The 22058-nt window shown below is 44.9% G+C and overlaps 1 protein-coding gene across 1 annotated transcript in view; it reads right to left on the reverse strand.

Moving 5' to 3' along the window:
* LOC109935850 (uncharacterized protein C20orf85-like) overlaps window positions 1-21466 on the reverse strand; it is a 22786-nt gene extending 1320 nt beyond the window's left edge. The window contains exons 1-4 of the mRNA XM_048608198.1: window positions 21444-21466; window positions 20705-20716; window positions 15112-15193; window positions 3271-3369 (exon numbers count right to left, since the gene is read on the reverse strand). Coding sequence (XP_048464155.1) covers window positions 3271-3369; window positions 15112-15193; window positions 20705-20716; window positions 21444-21466 — 216 coding nt within the window. The remainder of the gene's footprint in view (window positions 1-3270; window positions 3370-15111; window positions 15194-20704; window positions 20717-21443) is intronic.
* Window positions 21467-22058: the final 592 nt, after the last annotated feature.

Consider the following 22058-nt stretch of genomic DNA (forward strand, 5'->3'; position numbering starts at 1 on the left):
GGGGGCGAGTGGGGGAGTGGGGGCGTGTGCCTCTTTGCCCAGAGGGCAGTTAAGAGTCAACCACATTGCTGTGGGTCTAGAATCACATGTAGACCAGACCAGGTAAGGATTGGAGTTTTCTTCCCTAAGGTACGTTAGTGAATCAGATGAATTTCTCCGACAATGGATTCCCGATCATCAGACTCTTAATTCTAGATTTTTATTGAATTCAAATTCCACATCTGTCACAGCAGGATTCAAACCCAGGCCCCCAGAACATTATCTGGGTTTCTGGATTAAAAGTCAAGTGATAATATCACTGGGCCATCACTTCTGATCAAAGACTTCAAGATATTAACAGGAAAAGATAGGGGAGATAAAGATAAACTATTTCCACAGGTTGGGGATTCTAGAACTAGGCTACATAGGGTATACAGAGAATTAGGCACAGACCATTCAGAAGAGATGTTAGGAAGCACTTCTACACAGAAAGGATGGTAGATGTTTGGAAATCTCTTCCACTATGGCACTGGATGCAGGATCTAACTTAAAATCTAAGACACTTTTTTGCTAAGCAAAGGGTTTAATGGATATGGCCCAAAGGAAGGTACATGGATTACAAATCTGCCATGATCTCACTGAATGGTGGAGCAGACTCAAGGGGCTGAATGGCCTACTCGTGTTCCTACATTCCCAACAGAACCAGTGTAGGCTCGATGGGCGGAATGGCCTTCTTCTGCACCGTAACAATTCTACATTGTTCTCCATACCCAAGAAAAGTTATACTTGCCATAGGTTCACTCAGCTAATACTGGGGATGGCAGGAGAGATTGGATCAATTGAGTCTGTACTCACTAGCGTTCAGTGAAATCTGATTAAAACAAAATTCTAACAGGGCTGGATAGATTGGATGCAGGGAGGATGTTTTCCCAGGTTGGTAAGTCTAGAACTGGGCACACAGACTCAGGATACAGGATTGATCCTTTAGGACTGAGTTGAGGAAAAGCTTCTTCACTTAAAAGGATAGTGAACGTGTGGAACCTGCTTTGCAACCACAGGAGGCCGTGTCACTGAATATATTTAAGAAAGAGAGATAAATTTTTAGACTTTAAAGGCAATGGGAGAAAGTGGGAGTAAGGCATGGAGCTAAAGATCAGCCATGATCCTATCGAATGGCAAGCCACTTGAAAGGCTGAATGGCCTACTCCTGATTTGTATGTTTCAATGTGAAGATCCTGGAGAAGATGCAGAGGAAAGTTACCGGCTCAATTACAAGAATGAGGGATTTCAGCGACAAGACTAGGCTGGAAAGGCTGGAATTATTCTTATTGGCAGATCTGATGGAGCTGTTACAAGATTGTGAAAGGTTTAGATAAGGTGAACAAAAAACCTTTTCCCATGAATTGATGGCATAAGGACTAGGGATCATAGAGTTTTTGTTTGAGCAAGAGATACAGCAGGTATTGGAGGAAGAACTGGAGTCCTTGAACTTGCTGCCTACGGTGGTGGTGGTGCAAGTGGTGACAATAATTCAAAAGAAAGTTGGATGGAACAAACTGAATAAATGAGCAGGACTCTGCCAGAATGAGACTGACTGCATTGTTGAACAGAGCGCTGGGCTGGACTGGCTGGGTCAAATGGCCTTCTTCTGTGCTAGAATGCCCCTCTGTCTGTAACATTGATTAGATTGAGAAATGAAGATGGTTAGAGATAAAGGATAGAGAAATCAATCACAAATGCACGGGCGATGGAAACAGATAAAATGGGTAAAACACAAGTATCTGTACACGTGGTACAACTGCAGAAATAGAGAGTTACAGACGTAAAATAACGAGGCTTTAGAGTGATACAGGGATGACAGCATTATGGAAATGAGGAGCAGGAGTTGTTGTACTGTCAGGTTGGTAAGAAGAGCTGCGTTTAGTGCATGGGGCTCAAGATATGGTGTAGGTGACAGGAATTTGACTGGTTTGCCACTGGGTGCATTGTGGAATGAGAATGACAAATTCAAACTCTTGCATAAGTAAAACCACAGCATTAATGTAAATTTGTAGTTATTCACACCCCGCCCCCCGTTTCATATTTCATTGCCAGATGTTCTTTGTTTCATGTCAAAGAAAATGCTCTTTTTATTTGTGATCTCAGGGTGCAGCTGGCATTCACCGGATGTAATCTGTATCCCCAACAGAGTTGGGAGTATATCCTTACGATGAAGTAGTTACGGGCAGGGTGCACTCTGCCAGCTCTGGATTAATTCTCACTTTACAGGATTGCCACTTGCACAACTCCACCTTCCTTAGCCCAGTTTTTGTGATTTTACCTCTCTAGAAGAGATATGTCTGGAATGGGCTAGGAATCACAGATGATACAATAATGGAGGAGGATACATTAATATTACAACAGACTACAGATGTGCTGGCCAGACGTTCTGAGCAGTGGGAAATGGAATTCAATCTGGATAACTGAGATGGTGCACTTGAACAGAACAAACAGGCAAGGAAATACATGATGAACAGTAGGATCTTCGGTGTGCATGTAGACAAGTCCCTTAAGTTATTTGGACAGGTTGATAAAAAGTGAAGAGGGCATTTGGGATACTTACCTTTATCAACTGAAGCATAGGGTTTAAGAGCAGGGAGGTTATGCAGGAACTGTAATAACAGTTGGTTATGCCAAAGCTAGAGTACTGTGTGCAGTTCCCAGAAGGCGGGTGGGAATCTGGAACTCGGTTTCTAAAGGTGATAAAGGCAGAAAGCCTCAAATAGTGAAGTAGTATTTAAGAAGTACACTTGCAATGCCAAGCATAAGGGGCTATGGGCGAAGTGCTGGAAAAAGGGATTAGAATAGTTAGGTGAGACAACAAGGTGCAGGGCTGGATGAACACAGCAGGCCAAGCAGCATCATAGGAGCAATAGTTAGGTGGTTGGTTTTGAATGGCGAGGAGACGATGGGCTGAAGAGCCTTTTTCTGTGCTGTGCCATGACTCTATAGCAGGGCAACATTATATGTAACAGGTGCACATGGGAGTGGAGTAGGCAACTGCCTCATTGTCCAGCCTCTAGTGGAGATTATAGCACTGTAGGTCAGACCTGCCTTCAGGTTGCCTTTTGGATCCACTGCAATCTGTATGGAAAAGATACTCATGGGATTTCTAGGATTTTAACCCACTGACATGACGAATGGTTTTTAACAGAAGTGTGGTGAAGAAGCTGTAATCTGCGTGACATAAAGATACTGTTTATCAACATGGCAGATCCAAAACTCAGTGATTGAATAAAAGGCACTTCTAACCTGGATGTACTTGCTGATGGGTGATGCAGGTCGAACCTTCAGGTGATCTGGGGTATGCAGTCGACATTTATTTCTCAATTTCTCCTGTTCAGCCTCAATCTGAAAGGAAAGTAAAAAAAGTGCTCATTATAGTGAGGGACTTCAAATTTTAATTTAGATTTTAAAAAAGTTAGCGTCTTCAGAGTTAGGTCATGTATGCGAGGCAAGTTTTGCCAGTTTTCCTCCCCATCCTTCTTGCTCCTTGGCTATCCTGATCTAATGGGGCATTTGCCAAGTCTGAACTAGGATAGCGTGTTGATAGACTATTCACTCAGAGGGGTGGGGTGGGGCAGCACAGCACAATGCCACAATAATGACCACCCTCTTACATGTTTCCATGCAGGAGACCTATGGATGGTCAGAGGGGAAATGCAGATCAGTTTCCTGTTCCCGTGGAAACAGGGAGACCAACCGCAACATCCTTGCAAATCCCTGTCTCTGACAGAGCTGAACATCCTATGAATTCAGAAGTCACACAACACCAGGTTATAGTCTAACAGGCTTATTTGAAATCACAAGCTTTAAGGAGCAGTGCTCCAAAAGCTTGTGATTTTAAATAAGCCGGTTAGACTATAACCTGGTGTGGTGTGACTTCTGAATTTGTCCTCTCCAGCCCAATACCAGCACCTCCACATCCTATGAATGTCACTTCTAGGTGGAACGAAGAGCAGAAAGAAAGTTGATGCCATTTCCAAGTGACAGAAAGCAGCTGTCTAAAGATGCACCTGTAGGGAGTAAAACAAAGTTGCCTACACAACAGAGAAAGAGAGTTTACTTTCAAGCAGCCCCCTCTCTCTACCATTCCCCCTGCAGCCTTCCAATCTCCTCCCTTAACCTTCCCTCACTCGCATACGGAAAGGCGGCAAGCTCCCGGTGCATGCCTCATACCTGCTCCCAGTGCAACAGACATTGTGACTGCCCCACCCTCCCTGTGTTGGCTGCCCTCTGCTAGAGCAGGCCATCACCACCTACTCCTTCCAGGGCCTTGCGACCCATTTCCACTCACATACCCACCTCTCCCAGCCCGTGAGCCTAGGCATCCACCCACCTCTTCCCTTTCTGCTTTTAACCCTGCTCCTGCTGGGGTTCCAGCCTTTTCACTTCTGAAGCCTCCTCAGCAGCATTTCTGCTGATGATTATTGGAGCAAGCATTTTTTGCACTGTCAGAGTCATAGAGACCTTAAAAAAAGCCCTTCAGCCCATTGCATCTGCACCGTCAAAAACAACTGCCTAACTATTCTAATCCAATTTTCCTGCACCTGGCCCATTGCCTTGAAAACTTTGGAATCACAAATACACATTAAATATTTCTTCAAACATATGAGAATTTCTGCCTGCATCACCCTTACAGGCCGAGTTCCACATTCCCACCACCCTCTGGATTAAAAAGGTTTTCCTCATATCTCCTCACCCTTACCTTAAATCAATGCTCCCAGTTATTGATCCCTCCAACAAAAGTGAAAATTCCACAAACAAACAGCAAGGACCCCAACAAAAACAGAAGTTGCTGGAAAAGCTCAGCAGGTCTGGCAGCATGTGAAGAGAAAATCATAGTTAATGTTTTGGGTCCGGTGACCCTTCCTCAGAACCGGACCCAAAACATTGTGAAAAGAAAACCAGAGTTAATGTTTTGTGTCCAGTTCTGAGGAAGGGTCACCGGACCCAAAACATTAACTATGATTTTCCCTTCACAGATGCTGCCAGACCTGCTGAGCTTTTCCAGCAACTTCTTTTTTGTTCCTGATTTACAGCATCTGCAGTTCTTTTGGTTTTTAATAAGGACCCCAATACTGATCCCCTGTGGAACTGGACACAGGCTTCCAGTCAAAACGCTCATTGACCATCATCCTACTTCCTGCCATACAGCTAACTGTGGATCCAATTGGTTCTTACTTTCAAAATCAGCAGCCCATACAGGACCTTTTTGAAAGCCTTGCTGAAGGCGGCTATGTCAAATGCATTGCCCTCGTCTACACACCTGGTCACCTCTTCAAAAAATTCAACCAATTTGGTGAGATGTGATCTTAACAAAACCATGCTGCCTGTTTTTGAATAATCCCTGTCTCTCCAAATGCAAATTCTGTCCCTCAGAATTGCTTCCAATAACTTCCCCACCACTGACTATCATCTCTTGGTTTATCCCTTCCTCCCTTTGTGAAAAATGGTACCAAGCTGGCTTTCTTCCAGTGCTGTCGCCTGACAGGAATTGAAAGTTATTGCCAAATATTTCCTCCCTTGCCTTGTTCAACAATCTCAGACACACTTCATTCAGCCCTGACTTTTTATCCACTTCTAAGCCTGCCAGACTGCTCAGAACATCCTCTCTCTCTCTCTATGCTAAATTTCTTAATTATAACAATCCTTCTCCGATTTCTATAGCCATATTGTCCCTCTCACTGGTGAGCACCGACACACAGTATTCATTTAAAACTCTAGCTACATCCTCTGGCTCCACGTACAAATTGTCACTGAGGTCCTTAATGGGCCCTACACTTTCCTGTAATGTACTTGTAAAATAGCTTAGGATTTTACCTGCCATTATCCTTTTGCTTTTCTAGTTTTTTCAAATTCCTTCTTGCATATTCTGTACTTCAAGGGCTTCTGCCATTTTAAGCCTTTGGTATCTGCCATAAGCCTCCTTTTTTCTCTTTAATCAATCCTGCATATCACTTGGTATCCAGAGTTCACAGGATTTGTTGGACCCACCCTCTTTCTTTATTTGAAGATGTTGTTCTATACTCTTCTTATTTCGTTCTTGAATGTATCCCACTGCCCTGACACAAATTTACCTAAAAGTAAAACAAAGAACTACGGATGGTGGTAATCTGAAACAAAGTGCTGAAGAAACTCAGCAGGTCTGATAGCATCTGTAGAGAAAAGAAAAGTTAATATTTTGACCCCAATGATCAGTGATCCATTCTGGTGAATGCCGAGGTTCTCCAGCACTTTCCATTTTGGTGTACCTAAAAAGTGTTACTCCTCGACCACTCTGGCCAAATCATATCTGATCTTATTAAGATTAGCTTTCCTCCAGTTTAGAACATGGATTTCAGGCCCATGATCACTGCCCAACACTGATACTTCAACCACTTGTCTGGTTTCATTACCGACAGCTAAGTCCAGGACTGCCCTTCTCTTGCGAGGCCTTTTCACAGACTAGCTTAAAAAGCTGTCCAGGATGCATTTTGAGAATGCCACTCTCTAAACCTTTCACACTATGATTAAGATAACAAGGTGTAGAGCTGGATGAACACAGCAGGCCAAGCAGCATCATAGGAGCAGGAAGGCTGACGTTTCGGGCCTAGACCCTTCATCAGAAATGGGGGAGGGGAAGGGGGTTCTGAAATAAATAGAGAGGGGGGGAGGCGGATAGAAGATGGATAGAGGAGAAGATAGGTGGAGAGGAAACAGACAGGTCAAAGAGGCGGGGATGGAGCAGTAAAGGTGAGTGTAGGTGGGGAGGTAGTGAGGAGATAGATCAGTCCAGGGAGGACGGACAGGTCACGGGGGCAGGATGAGGTTAGTAGGTAGGAGATGGGGGTGCGGCTTGAGGTGGGAGGAGGGGATAGCTGGGAGGAAGAACAGGTTAGGAAGGCGGGGACGAGCTGGGCGGGTTTTGGGATGCGGTAGGGGGAGGGGAGATTTTGAAGCTTGTGAAATCCACATTGATACCATTGGGCTGCAGGGTTCCCAAGCAGAATATGAGTTGCTGTTCCTGCAACCTTCAGGTGGCATCGTTGCAGCATTGCAGGAGGCCCAGGATGGACATGTCATCTGAGGAATGGGAGGGGGAGCTGAAATGGTTCGTGACTGGGAGGTGCAGTTGTTTATTGCGAACCGAGCGTAGGTTTTCTGCAAAGCGGTCCCCGAGCCTCCGCTTGGTTTCCCCGATGTAGAGGAGGCCACAACGGGTACAGCGGATGCAGTATACCACGTTAGCAGATGTGCAGGTGAACATCTGCTTGATGTGGAAAGTCTTCTTGGGGCCTGGGATGGGGGTGAGGGAGGAGGTGGGGGACAAGTGTAGCACTTCCTGCGGTTGCAGGGAAAAGTGCCGGGTGTGGTGGGGCTGGAGGGGAGTGCGGAGCGGACAGGGGAGTCACGGAGAGAGCGGTCCCTCCGGAAAGCAGATAAGGGTGGGAGGGAAAAATGTCTTTGGTGGTGGGGTCGGATTGCAGACGGCGGAAGTGTCGGAGGATGATGCGTTGGATCCGGACGTTGGTGGGGTGGTAAATGAGGACGAGGGGGATTCTTTTTTGATTGTTATTGCAGGGACGGGGTGTGAGGGATGAATTGCGGGAGACACGGTGGAAGGCGTTCTCGACCACTGAGTTGGGGGCAGTGGGGGTGGAGTTGCGGTCCTTAACAAACAGGGACATTGGAGATGGACGGGAGTGGAATGCCTCATCCTGGGAACAGATGCGGCGGAGGCTAAGGAATTGGGAATCGGGGATGGCATTTTTGCAGGAAGGTGGGTGGGACGAGGTGTATTCTAGGTAGCTGTGGGCTTGAAATGGTGGTTTCTAGGTGGTTGCCCGAGATGGAGACAAAGAGGTCCAGGAAGGTGAGAAAGGTATTAGAGATGGTCCAGGTGAACTTGAGGTTGGGGTGGAAGGTGTTGGTGAAGTGGATGAACTGTTCGAGCTCCTTGTGGGAGCACGAGGCAGCGCCAATACAGTCATCAATGTAACGGAGGAAGAGGTGGGGTTTAGGGCCAGTGTAGGTACGGAAGAGGGATTGTTCCATGTAACCTACAAAGAGGCAGGCATAGCTTGGGCCCATGCGGGTACCCATGGCCACCCCCTTTGTCTGTAGGAAGTGGGAGGAATTGAAAGAGAAGTTGTTGAGGGTGAGGACGAGTTCGGCTAAGCGAATGAGGGTGTCAGTGGAGGGGGTCTGGTCGGGCCTGCGGGACAAGAAGAGGCGGAGGGCCTTTCGGCCATCTGTATGGGGAATGCAGGTGTATAGGGACTGGACGTCCACGGTAAAGATGAGGTGTTGGGGACCGGGGAATTGGAAGTTCTGGAGGAGGTGGAGGGCGTGGGTGGTGTCACGGACGTAGGTGGGGAGTTCCTGGACCAAGGGGGAGAAAATGGAGTCCAGATAGGTGGAGATAAGTTCAGTGGGGCAGCAGCAGGCGGAGACAGTGGGTCGACCAGGGCATTCAGGTTTGTTTGGACACTATGACTACCCCAGTTTATACTTGTCTGAAATTTACTTGCATATCTGCCTTTCCATTTCTCTTGGATGTTATGGGGCCTATAGTACACTCCTCCAGCAATGTGTTTGCTTCTTTTTGGTTTAAGTTCTACAGATTTATCACAGCCAATGATGCCATTGACTGCACGTGGTCATATTGCAGAGTGAAAGTGATCCTTCCCCGCCAGAGTCGGAACAATCAGAACTGGGATCTCATAACTAACCAGTAGGTAATGCAGTCTCAGCAAGTTGCAGTAAGAAATCAGTTCTACTACTAGTTAGATCATGGTCGATCAATCCAATTTACCCTTATTTCCACAGCTAGCTTTGAAAAATCCATCAATTGCAGATTTGAGATTTTCATTTGACCTTACCCAGCAGTTTTAGAAGAATATTCCTTCCGCTCCTTTTTGTGGGAAGAAGCCTCCCAAAACTATTTTTTGTGTAGATATCACAAGATCACCTGATAATGGCCCATTTACCACATCTGCCAAGATACACCAATTATTTCTGAAATGCTGTCTGGGTTTTAGTGTCCATTACTCCATTTAGCAGTTTGAACAATTAGCTGAGTTTACACATGTTTAGATCAGAACATTCTTGTCAGCCCATTATGTCTATACCGACCAACAAAGCAGCACATCCTTCTGTGAGTGTGGCAACCAGAATTGCACATGGTATTCCATCTGTGGCCTAACCAATGTTTCACAAAGTTATAAAAAGACTTCCTTGTGTCTATATTCTCCATCCCAGCTAAAGGCCGCAAGCATCTCATATGCCTTCTTCACCACTTTGTCTACCTGTGCTGACACCTTAGCAATCTATGGACTTGTACACCAAGGTCTCTTTGTTCCTCAGTATTCCCTAGGGACCTACCATCCATTGTGTATGTTTTTCCCATATTACACCTCCGTAAATACATCACCTCACACTTACCAGGATTAAATTCCATCTGTCATTGCTCTGTCCAATCAACATCAGACTATTGCCAGAGACCATCCTCCTCACTATAAACAACATCAATTTTTGTGTCATCTGCAAACTTACTAATTAAATCTTCTACATTCACATACAAATTGTTAATGTACATAATAGATAGTAATGGCCCCAGCATCAATCCCTCTGGTATATCGCTGGCCACAGGCTTCCAATCACAAAAACAACCCTCCAACATCACCCTTTGCCTCCTATTTGTAACCAGTTTGCTAACTTGCCTTGGCTCCCATGGGCTCAGACCTTTTGGACCAGCCTTCCATGTGAGACCTTGTCAAATGTCTTAGTGAAGTCCATGTAAATCACATCAGCTCCTCAACCCTCAATAAATTTAGTCACCTTTTCAAAAAACTCAATTAGTCAGGCAGGATCTCCCTCTAACAAAATCTATGCTGACTATCTCTGATCAATCCCTGCCTTTTGAAGTGTTAATTAATCTTGTCCTTTAGAATTTTTTTCCAATAATTTCCCTAATACTGACGTCAGACTAACTAGTCTCTAATTACCTGGACGATTCCTGCTGACCTTTTCTGAACAAAAAAAACCACAATAGCTATTCTCCAGTCTCACACTTCACCTGCAACCAGCAAGTATTAAATATCTCCACCGGGGCCCCAGAAATCTCTTCCCTTGTTCCCCCATAGCATCCAGTTATATATCTCATCAGGCGCTGGCGATTTATGCACCTTTACTCCTGCTAAAACATCTTAGCATATTCTAGAACTACTTCATCCCAGATGAAAATCCCAGCTACAAACGTCTTTCTCCTCTGTGAATACAGATGAGAAATATTAAGACCTCACCCACGTCATCTGGCTCCACGTACAATTGCTCCTCCTCTGGTCTCTAATATGCTCTACTCCTTCCTCTTAACATATTTTATAAAATGCTTTGAGAGAGTTTTCCTTAACCCTATCTGCCAAAGATATTTCGTGGCCGCACTTTGCCCTCTACATTCTTTTTACAAGCATTCCCTACACACCTTTTCCAAAAAAAAAAAGGGTCCACCATATTTATGATGCTCTGTACCTAACACTTCCTTCCTTCCCTTTTTCTTCATCAAACTCTCGATATCCCTTGACATCCAGGGTTCTCTGGACTTGCTGTCTTCACCTTTCACTCTTAGGAGGAGCACGTGGCCCTGAATTCTTACTACACCACTTTCCAAATTAAACTTACTTGCAAGGAACTGCTCCCAGTCTAATGTTTGCCAGATCCTGTCTAATGATATTGAAATTGGCCTTCCCCCAATTTAGACAACTTCTGCACTGTCCTTTGTCCTTTTTTCACATTGGCTTTGAAACTTAGAATCATGGTCACTAGCCCCAAAATGCTCACCCACTGAAACTTCAAACACTTGACTGGCTTCATTCCCTAGGATTAGGTCTAGCACTGCCCCATTTCTAATAGGACTATGTACTGGCACAAATAGCTCTATTGATGTACTTTAAAAATTCCACCCTATCTAATCCTTTCACATTAAGTTTTTCCCAGCTAATGTAAGCAAAACTAAAATCCCCTACAACTATAACCCTACTCCTCTCACACCTTTCCATAATTTGCTTACATATCTGCTCCTCTATCACCCTTTGACTCTTAGGAGGCCTGTGGTAGAATCCCTGCAAAGTACTCCATGTAAGAATTTTGTGTAAAATTATCCTACATTTGAAAAAGTAATTCCTAAAATTGATCCTAAAAATACTTTCCCCTCACTAGTTTTATCCCAGGTCCCAATGTTCCTATCTTGCAATTTAATGTATATTAATATTTCAATCACAGCCCTAACAATTCCTGCACACATCTCTTCTACATTCCTGATCAAGGCTGAAGAGGTCAAGATTCTCAAAACTCAATTCAAAATCCTTAACACCAGACTCTATCAGGGGCTGTAGTGGTAATGTCACTGGGAGAGGAACCTGGATCCCCAGGCTAATGCTCAAATCCTAGGACAGTCGCCTGTGGAACTAAAATTTAATGAATTAGTTTGGAACATAAAGGCGATTATTAAACTCTAATTGTTGTATTTTTCTTTAATTAGTTCACTAATGTCCTAATAGCCTTTCAGGGCACTAAGACAACATTCCGTAAATAGTACTGAAGACTTAGGCTCCAGAATACCCCTAGCCAAGCTATTCCAGTACTAGCTATTTCAACACTAGTAGCTATCCGACAATGTGGAAAATTGCTCAGGTATGTCATGTACACAAAAAAACAAGACAAATCAACCGACCAATTACTACCCCATCAGTCTACTTTTGATTATCAGTAAAGTGATGGAAAGTATCAACAGTGCTATTAAGCAGCACATGCTTAGCTATAACCCACTCACTGAAGCTCTGTTTGAATTCCACCAGGGACTCCCAGCTTCTGACCTCATTATAGCCTTGGTTCAAACATGGACAAAAGAGCTGAATTCCAGAGATGATGTGAGAGTGACAGTCCATGACATCAAGACAAGGTTCAACAGAGTGTGTATCAAGGAGTCCTAGCAAAACTGGAGTCAATGGGTATCAAGAGGAAAACTCTCCACTGGTTGGGAGTCATACCTGGCACATAGGAAGACGGTTGTGGTTGCTGGAGGCCAGTCATCTCAGCTCCAGGGCCTCTCTGCAGGAGTTCCTCAGGGCAGTGCCCAAGGCCCAATCATCTTCAGCTGCTACAGCAATGATCTTCCCTCCATCACAAGGTCAAAAGTGGGGATGTTCAATGATGATTGAATAATTCACAATGCTTAGTACCATTTACAACTCCACAGACACCAAGGAAGCAGTCCATGTCCAAATGTAACAAGACCCAGACAATATCCAGGTTTGGGCTGAAAAATGGCAACTAATCTTCATACTACACAAATGCCAGGCGATGACCATCTCCAATAAGAGGTAAATCTAATCACCACCCCCTGACATTCAATAGCATTACCATCACTGAATTCCCCACTATCAACATCCTGGGAATCCGACTGACCAGAAAATGACTGGACTCATCATACAAATACAGTGGCTACAAGACCAGGTCAGAGGCCAAGAATACTGCAGCGAGTAATTCACCTAACTCTCCAAAGCCTGTCCATCATCTACAAAGGCACAAGTCAGGAGTGTGATGGAATAGTCCCCATTTATCTGGATAAGTGCAGCTCCAACTACACAAGCAGCTCGACACCATCAAGTAAAAAGCAGCCAGCTTGATTGACACCACATCCCCAAACATTCACTCCCTTCACCAGTGGCTGTCAGTAGCAACAGTGTGTACGATCTACAGGAAGCACTGCAGAAATTCAAAGATCCTTAGTCAGCATCTTCCAAACCCACAACCACTTCCCTCTAGAAGGACAACAGCAACAGATACATGGCACCACATCACTTGGAAGTTCTCCAAGTCATCGCTAACATGACTTGGAAATACATCACTATTCCTTCACCGTTGCTGGGTCAAAATCCTTTCGTTCCCTTCCTAACAGCATGGTGGGTTTACCTACAGCACATGGACTGTAATGGTTCAAGAAGCCAACTCATTACCATCTTCTCAACGACAACTAGGGATGGGCAATAAACTCCAGTGCAGCCAGTGACACTCATGTCCCACAAACCAATTTAAAAAAGTAAACCTACCATCCTCATCCAGTCTGATTCATGTGACTCTAGACCCACACCAATGTGGTTGACTCTTAACTGATCGAGACCAACGGGCGCTGGCCCTAACAGGGATACCCATACCCCACAGAGAAAAAAGTGAACCCTACTTAGTTTCATGGCCACGAATTACGGGAATGTTAGAAAAAAAAAATCACAAATCCTTTACGCACTTCTTACAGGTCCCACCAACTTATCCTCTGCACCACTTCATGTCCTAATGGCGTCTCCCCGCAGTAAGATGCTACCTTCTTCCTTTAAATCAGTCTGGACATAGAGCGTCAGCATGGTTTTCAATTTAGGGATGTGTGTTGCTGTTAAATCCAGCATTTACTGCCCAATACGAATTGCCCCCAAGGGAGTGATGGGAGGGAGCCACGTTGAAGTGTCTAGTCTATAGGATCAAAGTACACCCAGAATCCTGCTGGCTTTGGAAGTCTCAGGATTTTAACCGACTGACAGTGAAGGAGTGATCATACAAGTTCAAGTTTGGGTGGTGTGAGGTCTTAGTCATCAAAAGTGTAAGACATTCAGGTAAGTCACTTACACTCCATTCATCGTGTAGCTATATTCTCACATAGACAAGCCCCAGTAGTGAAGTAAATCTGAGAAACCCATCCAATCCCAGAAAGGTATCAACTTATCAAAAGCCAGAAACAGTAGCACCACCAGGGAGGTAACGGCGCTAGTAATGCATCAGTGGATTCAGGGATCGTCAGCGTATCCCAGGCCAGGGTTAAACGCGGGTAGGACAGCAATCACAGGGGAAGGGTTTGGCAGCAAGGTCAGGAGGGAGTGAGGGCAGGAGGAGAGTCACAGGTGAAAAGTAAAACAGCAAGGCCAATAGTGTGGCTTTCAACACGTTCTTTCTTCCAAATATCAGATTGCTTGATCAGGCCTTTTTACATGGGACCCTTCTCCCCCAACCTCAACCCCCTCCCCCAGGGTAGCCTATGTTTTCCCATCTTGGTGAGACCCTGTCCACTGCTGGGTTAATACCAGCGCAATCATGAGGGGCATAGATAAGGTGAATAGCAAAGGTCTTTTCCCTAGAGTGAGGGAGCTCAAAACTAGGGGTCATATTAAGGTGAGAGGAGAAAGATTTAAAAGAGACCTTTTCACGCAGAGGATGGTTCATATCTGGAACGAACTACGAGAAGGAGTTGTAGATGCAGGTACAATTACAACATTTAAAAGTCATTTGGACAGTTACATGAATAGGAAAGGTTTAGAGGAACATAGGCCAAATGCAGCAATTGGGACTAGCTTAGTTTGGGAAACTTGGTTGGCATGGATGAGTCGGGCCGAAATGTCTGTTCCTGTGACTCTACCCAGCTAAGCACTTCAATTGTTGGCAGGTTGGGAAAATGTGGAAGTGGAAATGTGAGAAGATACCCACCTGCTGCCCTATGACCAAGCTTGCCATTGTGGGCAAGGCATAAGTTTCGCCTGTTCACCCAAATTCCAATCCAATGGTCACACGCTTCTATCCCAATGTGCTGGAGGGGGCCAGATCTCTGATTGTCCCAGCAGGCAGGGGAAAAATATCACTTCTCATTTATTAATAACCAATTGCCCCTCAATTGCTGCAGAGTACCTAGTGGTATCCCCTTTTAGGCACTTTCGCAGGCTGGGAGAGGGGGCAAATTGGGGCCTTGAACAATTCAGCCCAACAAGTCACTTCCATGGAAGTGGACTAGTGTCCTGTGGCCACTCTGACCCCACCAAAAATAGTTTTGTTTCTCCACCTTACTTTTAAGGACACTGACCACCTTGTGAAAATGTGTATATACAATTCAAATCTCCAGACTTCTGGTAGCAAATCCTAAATCTCTCAAATGAAACTCTAAAAATAATGAGCAAAGTATTCACCTTCTAAACAAAGTACAAAATATAAACTTAAACTAAAAAAGGGACATATTGTTCTCAACACCTTTACATCCTATTCGTCTCAGATTCCAGAGATTGGGAATGGCATTACCTTATCACGTTCAGTTACCAGAAATCCCCATTTGTTTACCCACTTTTTTGCTGCATCAGTTTCCAATAAAATTGCATTTGTCCTGAAACAAAATAGATTGAAATTTTCAGTCACTCCACTGCAAAATATTAAACATGGATTTCTTTAACTTTGTTCTAAAACTTATTTATTTCTTCCCTGTGTAACTCCCAATCTGCAATTATTCCAAACCTATACTATATATTTCTACAGTGCTCTGCATTTTTGTATCTTACACTGTCACTCGAGTGACACTCACACACTGCAGTTATTCCCAATTTATGCTTTAGTTCACACGTGGTTCCTTATATCCTACTCTGCACATTCATTCAACCGTGTACATTGGTTGTCAAATCCATTGCATTGGACCCCTGGCAAAATGAATTCAATGGGAATCAAGGGTAAACGCTCTGTAAGTTGCAGTCATATCTGGCACAAAGGAAAATAGATGGAGGACAAATATCTCTGTAGTAGTCCCCAGAGTAGGTACTTTCTAATCAATCTATTTATAGATGTTATTGCACACCTCTGAGCAGGTAGAACTTGAATCCAGGCCACCTGGTCTGAAGGTAGGGACACCATCACTGCACCACAAGAGTCCTCGAGTTCCTCAGGACAGTGGCTGTAGGCCTAATTATCTTCCCTCCATAATAAGAGGAGAGGATGTTGGATGATTATGCAACGTTCAGCTCCATTCACAACTGCTTAGATACTTATACAGTATCCATTAGAGTCAAAGTCTCACAGCACACGAGGCCCTTGGGCCGATCAAATGCCCACAGAAAATGCCTTTGACAAGATGCTGCAAAATACAAACCCCCTGGTGTTTGGGCAAGGCACTGGCATGGATACAGAATTGGCTCACTGGCAGAAGGCAGTGTGGGGGGATAAAGGGGTCTTTTACAGGATTGCAGCCGGTGACTAATGGAGTTCTGCAGGCGTTATTTGCCACCAGAGGCATGGACATGGACAAGATTTTTCTACTAGTAGGAAACACTAGGACCCAAGGGCACAGCCTCAGAGTGATAGGATGACCCTTTAGAAAATGAGGAGGAGGAATTTCTTCAGACAGAGGATGGTTAATTAGGGGAACTCATTATTGCAGAGGTCTGTTGAGACCAAGTCATCAAGTGCATTTAAGACAGAGATAGATAGATTCTAAAGGGATCAAGTGTTATGGGGAGAAGGCAGGAGAACGGGGTTGAGAAACAAGTCAGCCAAGATCAAATGGTGGAGCAGACCTGATGGGCAAAAGGCCTAATTCTGCTCCTATATCTTACAGTCTGTGGACCTATCTATATTAATCCCACTTTCCAGCACTTGGCTGATTGCCTTGAATATTAAGACATTTCAAATACGCATCCACAAACGTTAAGTTCATTGTCCACAAATGCAGCACTGCACAAGCACATGGAATTGCGCATACTTCTGAAATGGGGCTCAGCAAAATGACTGAGTCAAACTCCACTGCCTATGTGCTGGTGAAGAGTGGGGATGACGTGGAACACTGGTCAGGAGATACCCTCCAGAGGGAGGAGAAAGGAGGGCCAGGACATCCCCTCCACCCAGGCCTACCTCATCATCCTTCCATTTCAAGACCAGATCACCCCTCCTGCCCCATGGACATGGGCCATGTCACTCAAAATCCACTTTATTCACACACTTAAGACACCACATGGTGGCGTCAGCAAATATGGCCTTCTTTTTCATTCTTTGATGGAAATGTCGGTGCATTTCTTGCCCTCAAACTGAGCAGTTTGCTTGGCCACTTCAGAAGGCAGTTAAAACTCACCGCTGTTGGTCTGTACCTGTCTGTGGATTGCCACCTTACTGAGGTGGAGAAGTTTGAGTGCTCCATTGATCCAAAGAATGATGCCGCCAAGAGTTCTCAACTCCAGGCAGGGCCACTATGGCAGTAAGGAACCAGACAATGCAATCTAAAACTAGTCCTCAACAGCAACCCAGGCAGGAGATACTCTTATGATATCAACAGCTGCAATGGCAGATGAAGGCAGCAGCAGTAGGAAGATCTCCAGTCATTGGGGTGTCATTGCCACTGAAACTGGATCTACCCTCTGTCAAGGATAGTACGTCTACATTGTGGGCGTACTGTTGCACAATTAAGATGTCTCGCACAAGGCGTCTACCTACAGGAATTCAACCACCCCCAACGACATACACAACACAAGCCCTGTGGTGAGTGACAAGAGGTGAGAGACAGAGTTGAGAGAGTCTTAGATTGAGCTCACTGTTTTCAGACCAGCACATGGGCAGTGGTGTTTGATTCAGTTGTTTCACCCTTGGAACAAGAACAGGAACGTGTAGTGGCAGCTTTCTTCATGACCCAGCAGCCCTCTTCAGCATCCACTATCCAATCTGCTCATCTCACATGGGGAAGGGGCTTGAAAAGGTACCCGAAAAATAGCCTGCTTCGTCTCCAACCCATTTGGAAAATCTCATCAGGCGGTCTGAAAACAAAAAAGTGAACCCAATCTCAGAACCCTCACGTACAATGAGCCAAACAATCTTCCAGAATGAAGAACTGCCTTTGTTCCCATGAACTCGGACATTTCACACTGACATTGCTGCCTTGCAGGAGACTTGAAGAGCAGGTGAATGGTAGCTAAAGGAAGACAGTGGGGGTTGCACGCGAAAATCAACCCAGGATTCATAGAATGGGATTTGCCATCATGAATAAACTTGCCAACCAACTCGGAGGTCCATATTGGTATCAATAGACTCTCTTTCTGAAAACTGCCAAGAGCCAACAGGCAATGGTCATGAGTTCCTAAGCCCCAACCCTTGATTAGTCCAAGGCAGACTTCTACTCTACCTTGGACACCATACACACCAATATCCTCCTTGGAGACTTCAACACCAGGTTGGAAAGGATTCCCAACTCTAGAAAGAAACAATTAGAAAAGGAAGTTGGGGAATTGCAACATCAATGGAATTCTTCTGCTCACAACATGTGTGGAACACCAGCTAGTCACCAGCAACACACTGTTTCACCAACAAGATAAATTCAAGACTTCATGGAGGCATCCACATTCAAAGCATTGGCACACGATTGACTACACCACTGGTTGATCCTGAGGCCGAGAGGATGTTCCCTCATTATCAAAAAGTGATGACCAATGCAAACAACTGCTGGAGAGTCCACTGCCTCATCCATCCCTCAATGTCTATCAAATTCCACCAGAAGCATGTGAAGACAGTTCAGAAAAAGGTTCAACGTTGGGCAGCTTCAAAAGTAGGGCAGGCTAGTGAACTTCCAAAGACATCTTCACCAAAATTTCCAAAGAGCTCATTTTAATGGTGTGAAGGAAATCTGGAAAGAGCTGAAAGACATCAGTATCTCATGCTGTGAAGAAACCATTAACTACAACATCAGGAAACACCAAAAACTGATTCAATGAGAATGACCACAACATCCAAGATCTAAATCAACAAGAGGAGGAAAACAGTCTGTGCCTGGCAAAGCATCACCACCATCGAGGCAGAGGTGAACTCATCAAGTAGCAAAGATGGAGTTACAAAGAAAAACTAGGGAAATCAAGAACCAATGGTGGACTGCAAAAGCTAAGGAGCTGCAACTCCTTCCTGAAAAGCACAACTTCTGCATTTCTTCAGTGTCACCAAGGCAATATACAGACATGTCGAGTAAGGACAGCACCCTTCTGAGAGACAGAAAATGTCAAAGAACTCCTAAACCACAATAAAAATCACAGAAATCCTCTCGGTCCTCATCAAAGATGATCTCAGACTCCCATCTAGTGTGGCAGAAGTTGAAGACAAGATTAGACAAACCAAGAATGGAAAAATGGCAGGAGTAGACAAAATTCCAGAGATTTTCAAACTTGGATGAGCAGAGCTTATCCGTCATCTCCATTAACTGTTCCAGAAAATTTGGGACAAAGAAGAAATCCCTGTCGAGCTCAAGGATGCTGCCATCACCACTGTCTTCGAGAAAGGAGATAAAGTGGACTGTGGGAACTACTAAGGAATCTCCCTCCTCTCCATCACCAGGAAGATCATTGCCGAATCCCCTCTAGGCACCTTCTCCCTGTTTCTGAAGAAATCCTTCCATGAAACTATGGATATGATCATCACTGCTTGATAACTCCAAGAGAAATGCCAGGAACAACACTAACCATTCTACATGGTATGGTCAGGTAACTCACTATGTCCAGGATTGTGACAGAAATACTGATATTTTCTCACGAGCATGGATTAAAAACTTGAAACGTGGAAGCCAAGTTTAAACCTACCTGGACTCTGCAATTTGCAAACTGCACAGCTGCAACAGACAATATTCATACAGCCTTGTCTTGGACAATCAAAGTCAGAGATAGTAGGAACTGCAGATGCTGGAGAATCTGAGATAACAAGGTGTAGATCTGGATGAACACAGCAGGCCGAGCAGCATCAGAGGAGCAGGAAAGAAGGGTCTAGGTCCAAAACGTCAGCTTTCCTGCTCGGCCTGCTGTGTTATCCCCATCGAAGTCAAACAGGCCTGGGACTGCCTGGCCAGGTGCTAATGGACACGTTGTTTATACCTGCAGTGAGCCTACGTTGCTAGAAAAATGCTGTGCTGACTTGGTGGCACCCATCTCAGTATGCCAGAGGCACAGGGTAATAAGGACAGCACTTGGCAGTTAAAGGGGTCAAACAATGATTTGCGACCTCTAAATATGAAAGTATTCACCTCACTGGATCTTCCTGCCCCTGCACAATGCTAGAACTAGACATAGACCATAAAAACTTTGAGAAGTACATGAAGAGAAGGATAAAACAGGCAACCTAGAGCTCCAGTTCTCTGCCTTTTGCACATTCTTCAAAGATTTCTCCAAAAAGAGCATCTTTAACAGTCAGCTGAGCTGCACAGCATCTTTGGCTCCTTGTACCCCATTGCATCATCAGATTCAGAAGGCGACAACAGGGAGATGACCAGAACAATCCCTAGACAAGAGAAGGCCAGACTGACTTCAGATCCCAAAACATCAGCCAACCTTCAAAGACAGAGGAACAGCATGACACAGCCTTACTGAATGGTTAATACCAGTCTTTTTGGACAAACGGTTCATATACAGCGATTGGGGGGGAACCTTTGGACAGGATGTAGCGAATCCTCAGAAGCACACGTCAGAGGTAGATAGCTAGTGTAGATTTAAGACTATTTAATGAAGAGTCCTACAAAGAAATTGACGGAGTTTAATTAAAGTACAATGATAGATTGCTTTTCCTTTATAGGAGTCCCCTTGACTTGTCCCCTTTGTCAATCTCACCACGTAACACACAAACTAAAAGATTATTGAAAACTGGTCAAGGTTAGTCGGGGCAGATTTAGCCATCTTTCACTTTACAACAATGGCCTATGTCAATCTGACTAAAGCTTTTGACGCAATCAGGAAGTGCTATGGAAGACGCTGTCAAAGGCCAGCTGTCCAGAGATATTCATCAACATCTTCAGTCTCCCCAATGAAAAGATGTTGGCGATGGTCCTCCCCAATGCTAGTGTGGCAGAATCTTTTGCAGTCAAGGCAGGAGTCAGCAGTGGTGTCATCGCTCTCACCCTTTTCTCCATCTTCATTGCCACCATTCTTCACCTTGTCAGGAACAGGCTTCCCAGTGGTGTGGGCATTGTCTGCAAGATGGAAGATAAATTTTTCATACTGAACTGCATGAAATCCAAGATGAAAATGACACCCAACTTGTTTCTGGAACTTCAGTATGCAGATGACAACATGATCTCTGCTCTCTGAGGAGAATCTTCAAGCCTTGCTTAATGCCTTTGCAGAAGCATACTGAACAATCAGTCTCAGCTTCAAGCTCAAGACTCAAGTCAACCTGTCCAAAACATGAAACATCTCCCCTACCTGGGGAGCCAACCCACATTTAAGGCTGACATGGATGTGGAGATCCAACACTCCATCCAATGTGTAAGTGCCACTTTGAAGACTGTCATCCTTGGGCGTCCAATGACCGTGCCAACCATACTGTTTACCAAGAACCTTGTGTATAAAGCAGTCATCCTTCTGACTCTTCTATATGGCTCCACAGCTGAACTGTATAGACACCACTTTAAAGCCGTGGAGAAATACCATCAACGCTCCACATCAGCTGGGAGTACTAATATCAGCATCCTAGCATAAAAGCCACTAACATCTTAAACCAACTCTGCTGGGCCAGCAACATGCTTAGGATGTCCAAGTTCCAACTACCAAAGCAAAGCTTCTTCACCCAGCTTAAGGAAGACACTTGAACAAGAAGAGGACTAAAAGAAGCACTTCACAGACTCCCTGAAGACTTACCTCAAGAAATGCAATATAGACATCAATACCTAGGAGATCCTCATCCAGAAGAAACCAACTTGGAAGAACCTCTTATAAGAAGGGTCACAACTCAGAACACCTTACAGCAAAAGGAAGAATGGGAAAGTATCTCGAGGAAACAAGTGTCAATTGAGATTTAGCTCTAGGAACGGGCTCATCAGCTACACAAGGACCCACAAAACCCATGCCCAATGACATGGAATTTCCTATGTGGCAATCATACCACTGACAGGCGTTGGTCTGGAACTACGAGTAGCTCAAATCAGGTAAAGGAATTCAGATTAAGAGATAACAAGGTGTAGAGCTGGATGAACACAGCAGGCCAAGCAGCATCAGAGGAGCAGGAAGGCTGACGTTTCAGGCCTAGACCCTTCTTCAGAAATGGGGCGCAGGGAGAAACGTTTTAAGGATCTCAATGTTCTGAATGCAGACATTGTTGCGGTTGGGGCCAAATTGGGAAGGCCTAAATGTGGACTGTAGTCCACTGGGGATGATCCGGTTCCGTACGTTGTGGCTGTAGTACCTGGTTTGCTTCAGGACGTGGTCGAGCAGTTTCAAGGCCGAAGAGATTACGAGAGAGTTGCAGTGGGAGAG

Source organism: Rhincodon typus, chromosome 19, assembly GCF_021869965.1.
Source record: "Rhincodon typus isolate 14 chromosome 19, sRhiTyp1.1, whole genome shotgun sequence".
In the NCBI taxonomy this organism is placed as follows: domain Eukaryota; kingdom Metazoa; phylum Chordata; class Chondrichthyes; order Orectolobiformes; family Rhincodontidae; genus Rhincodon; species Rhincodon typus.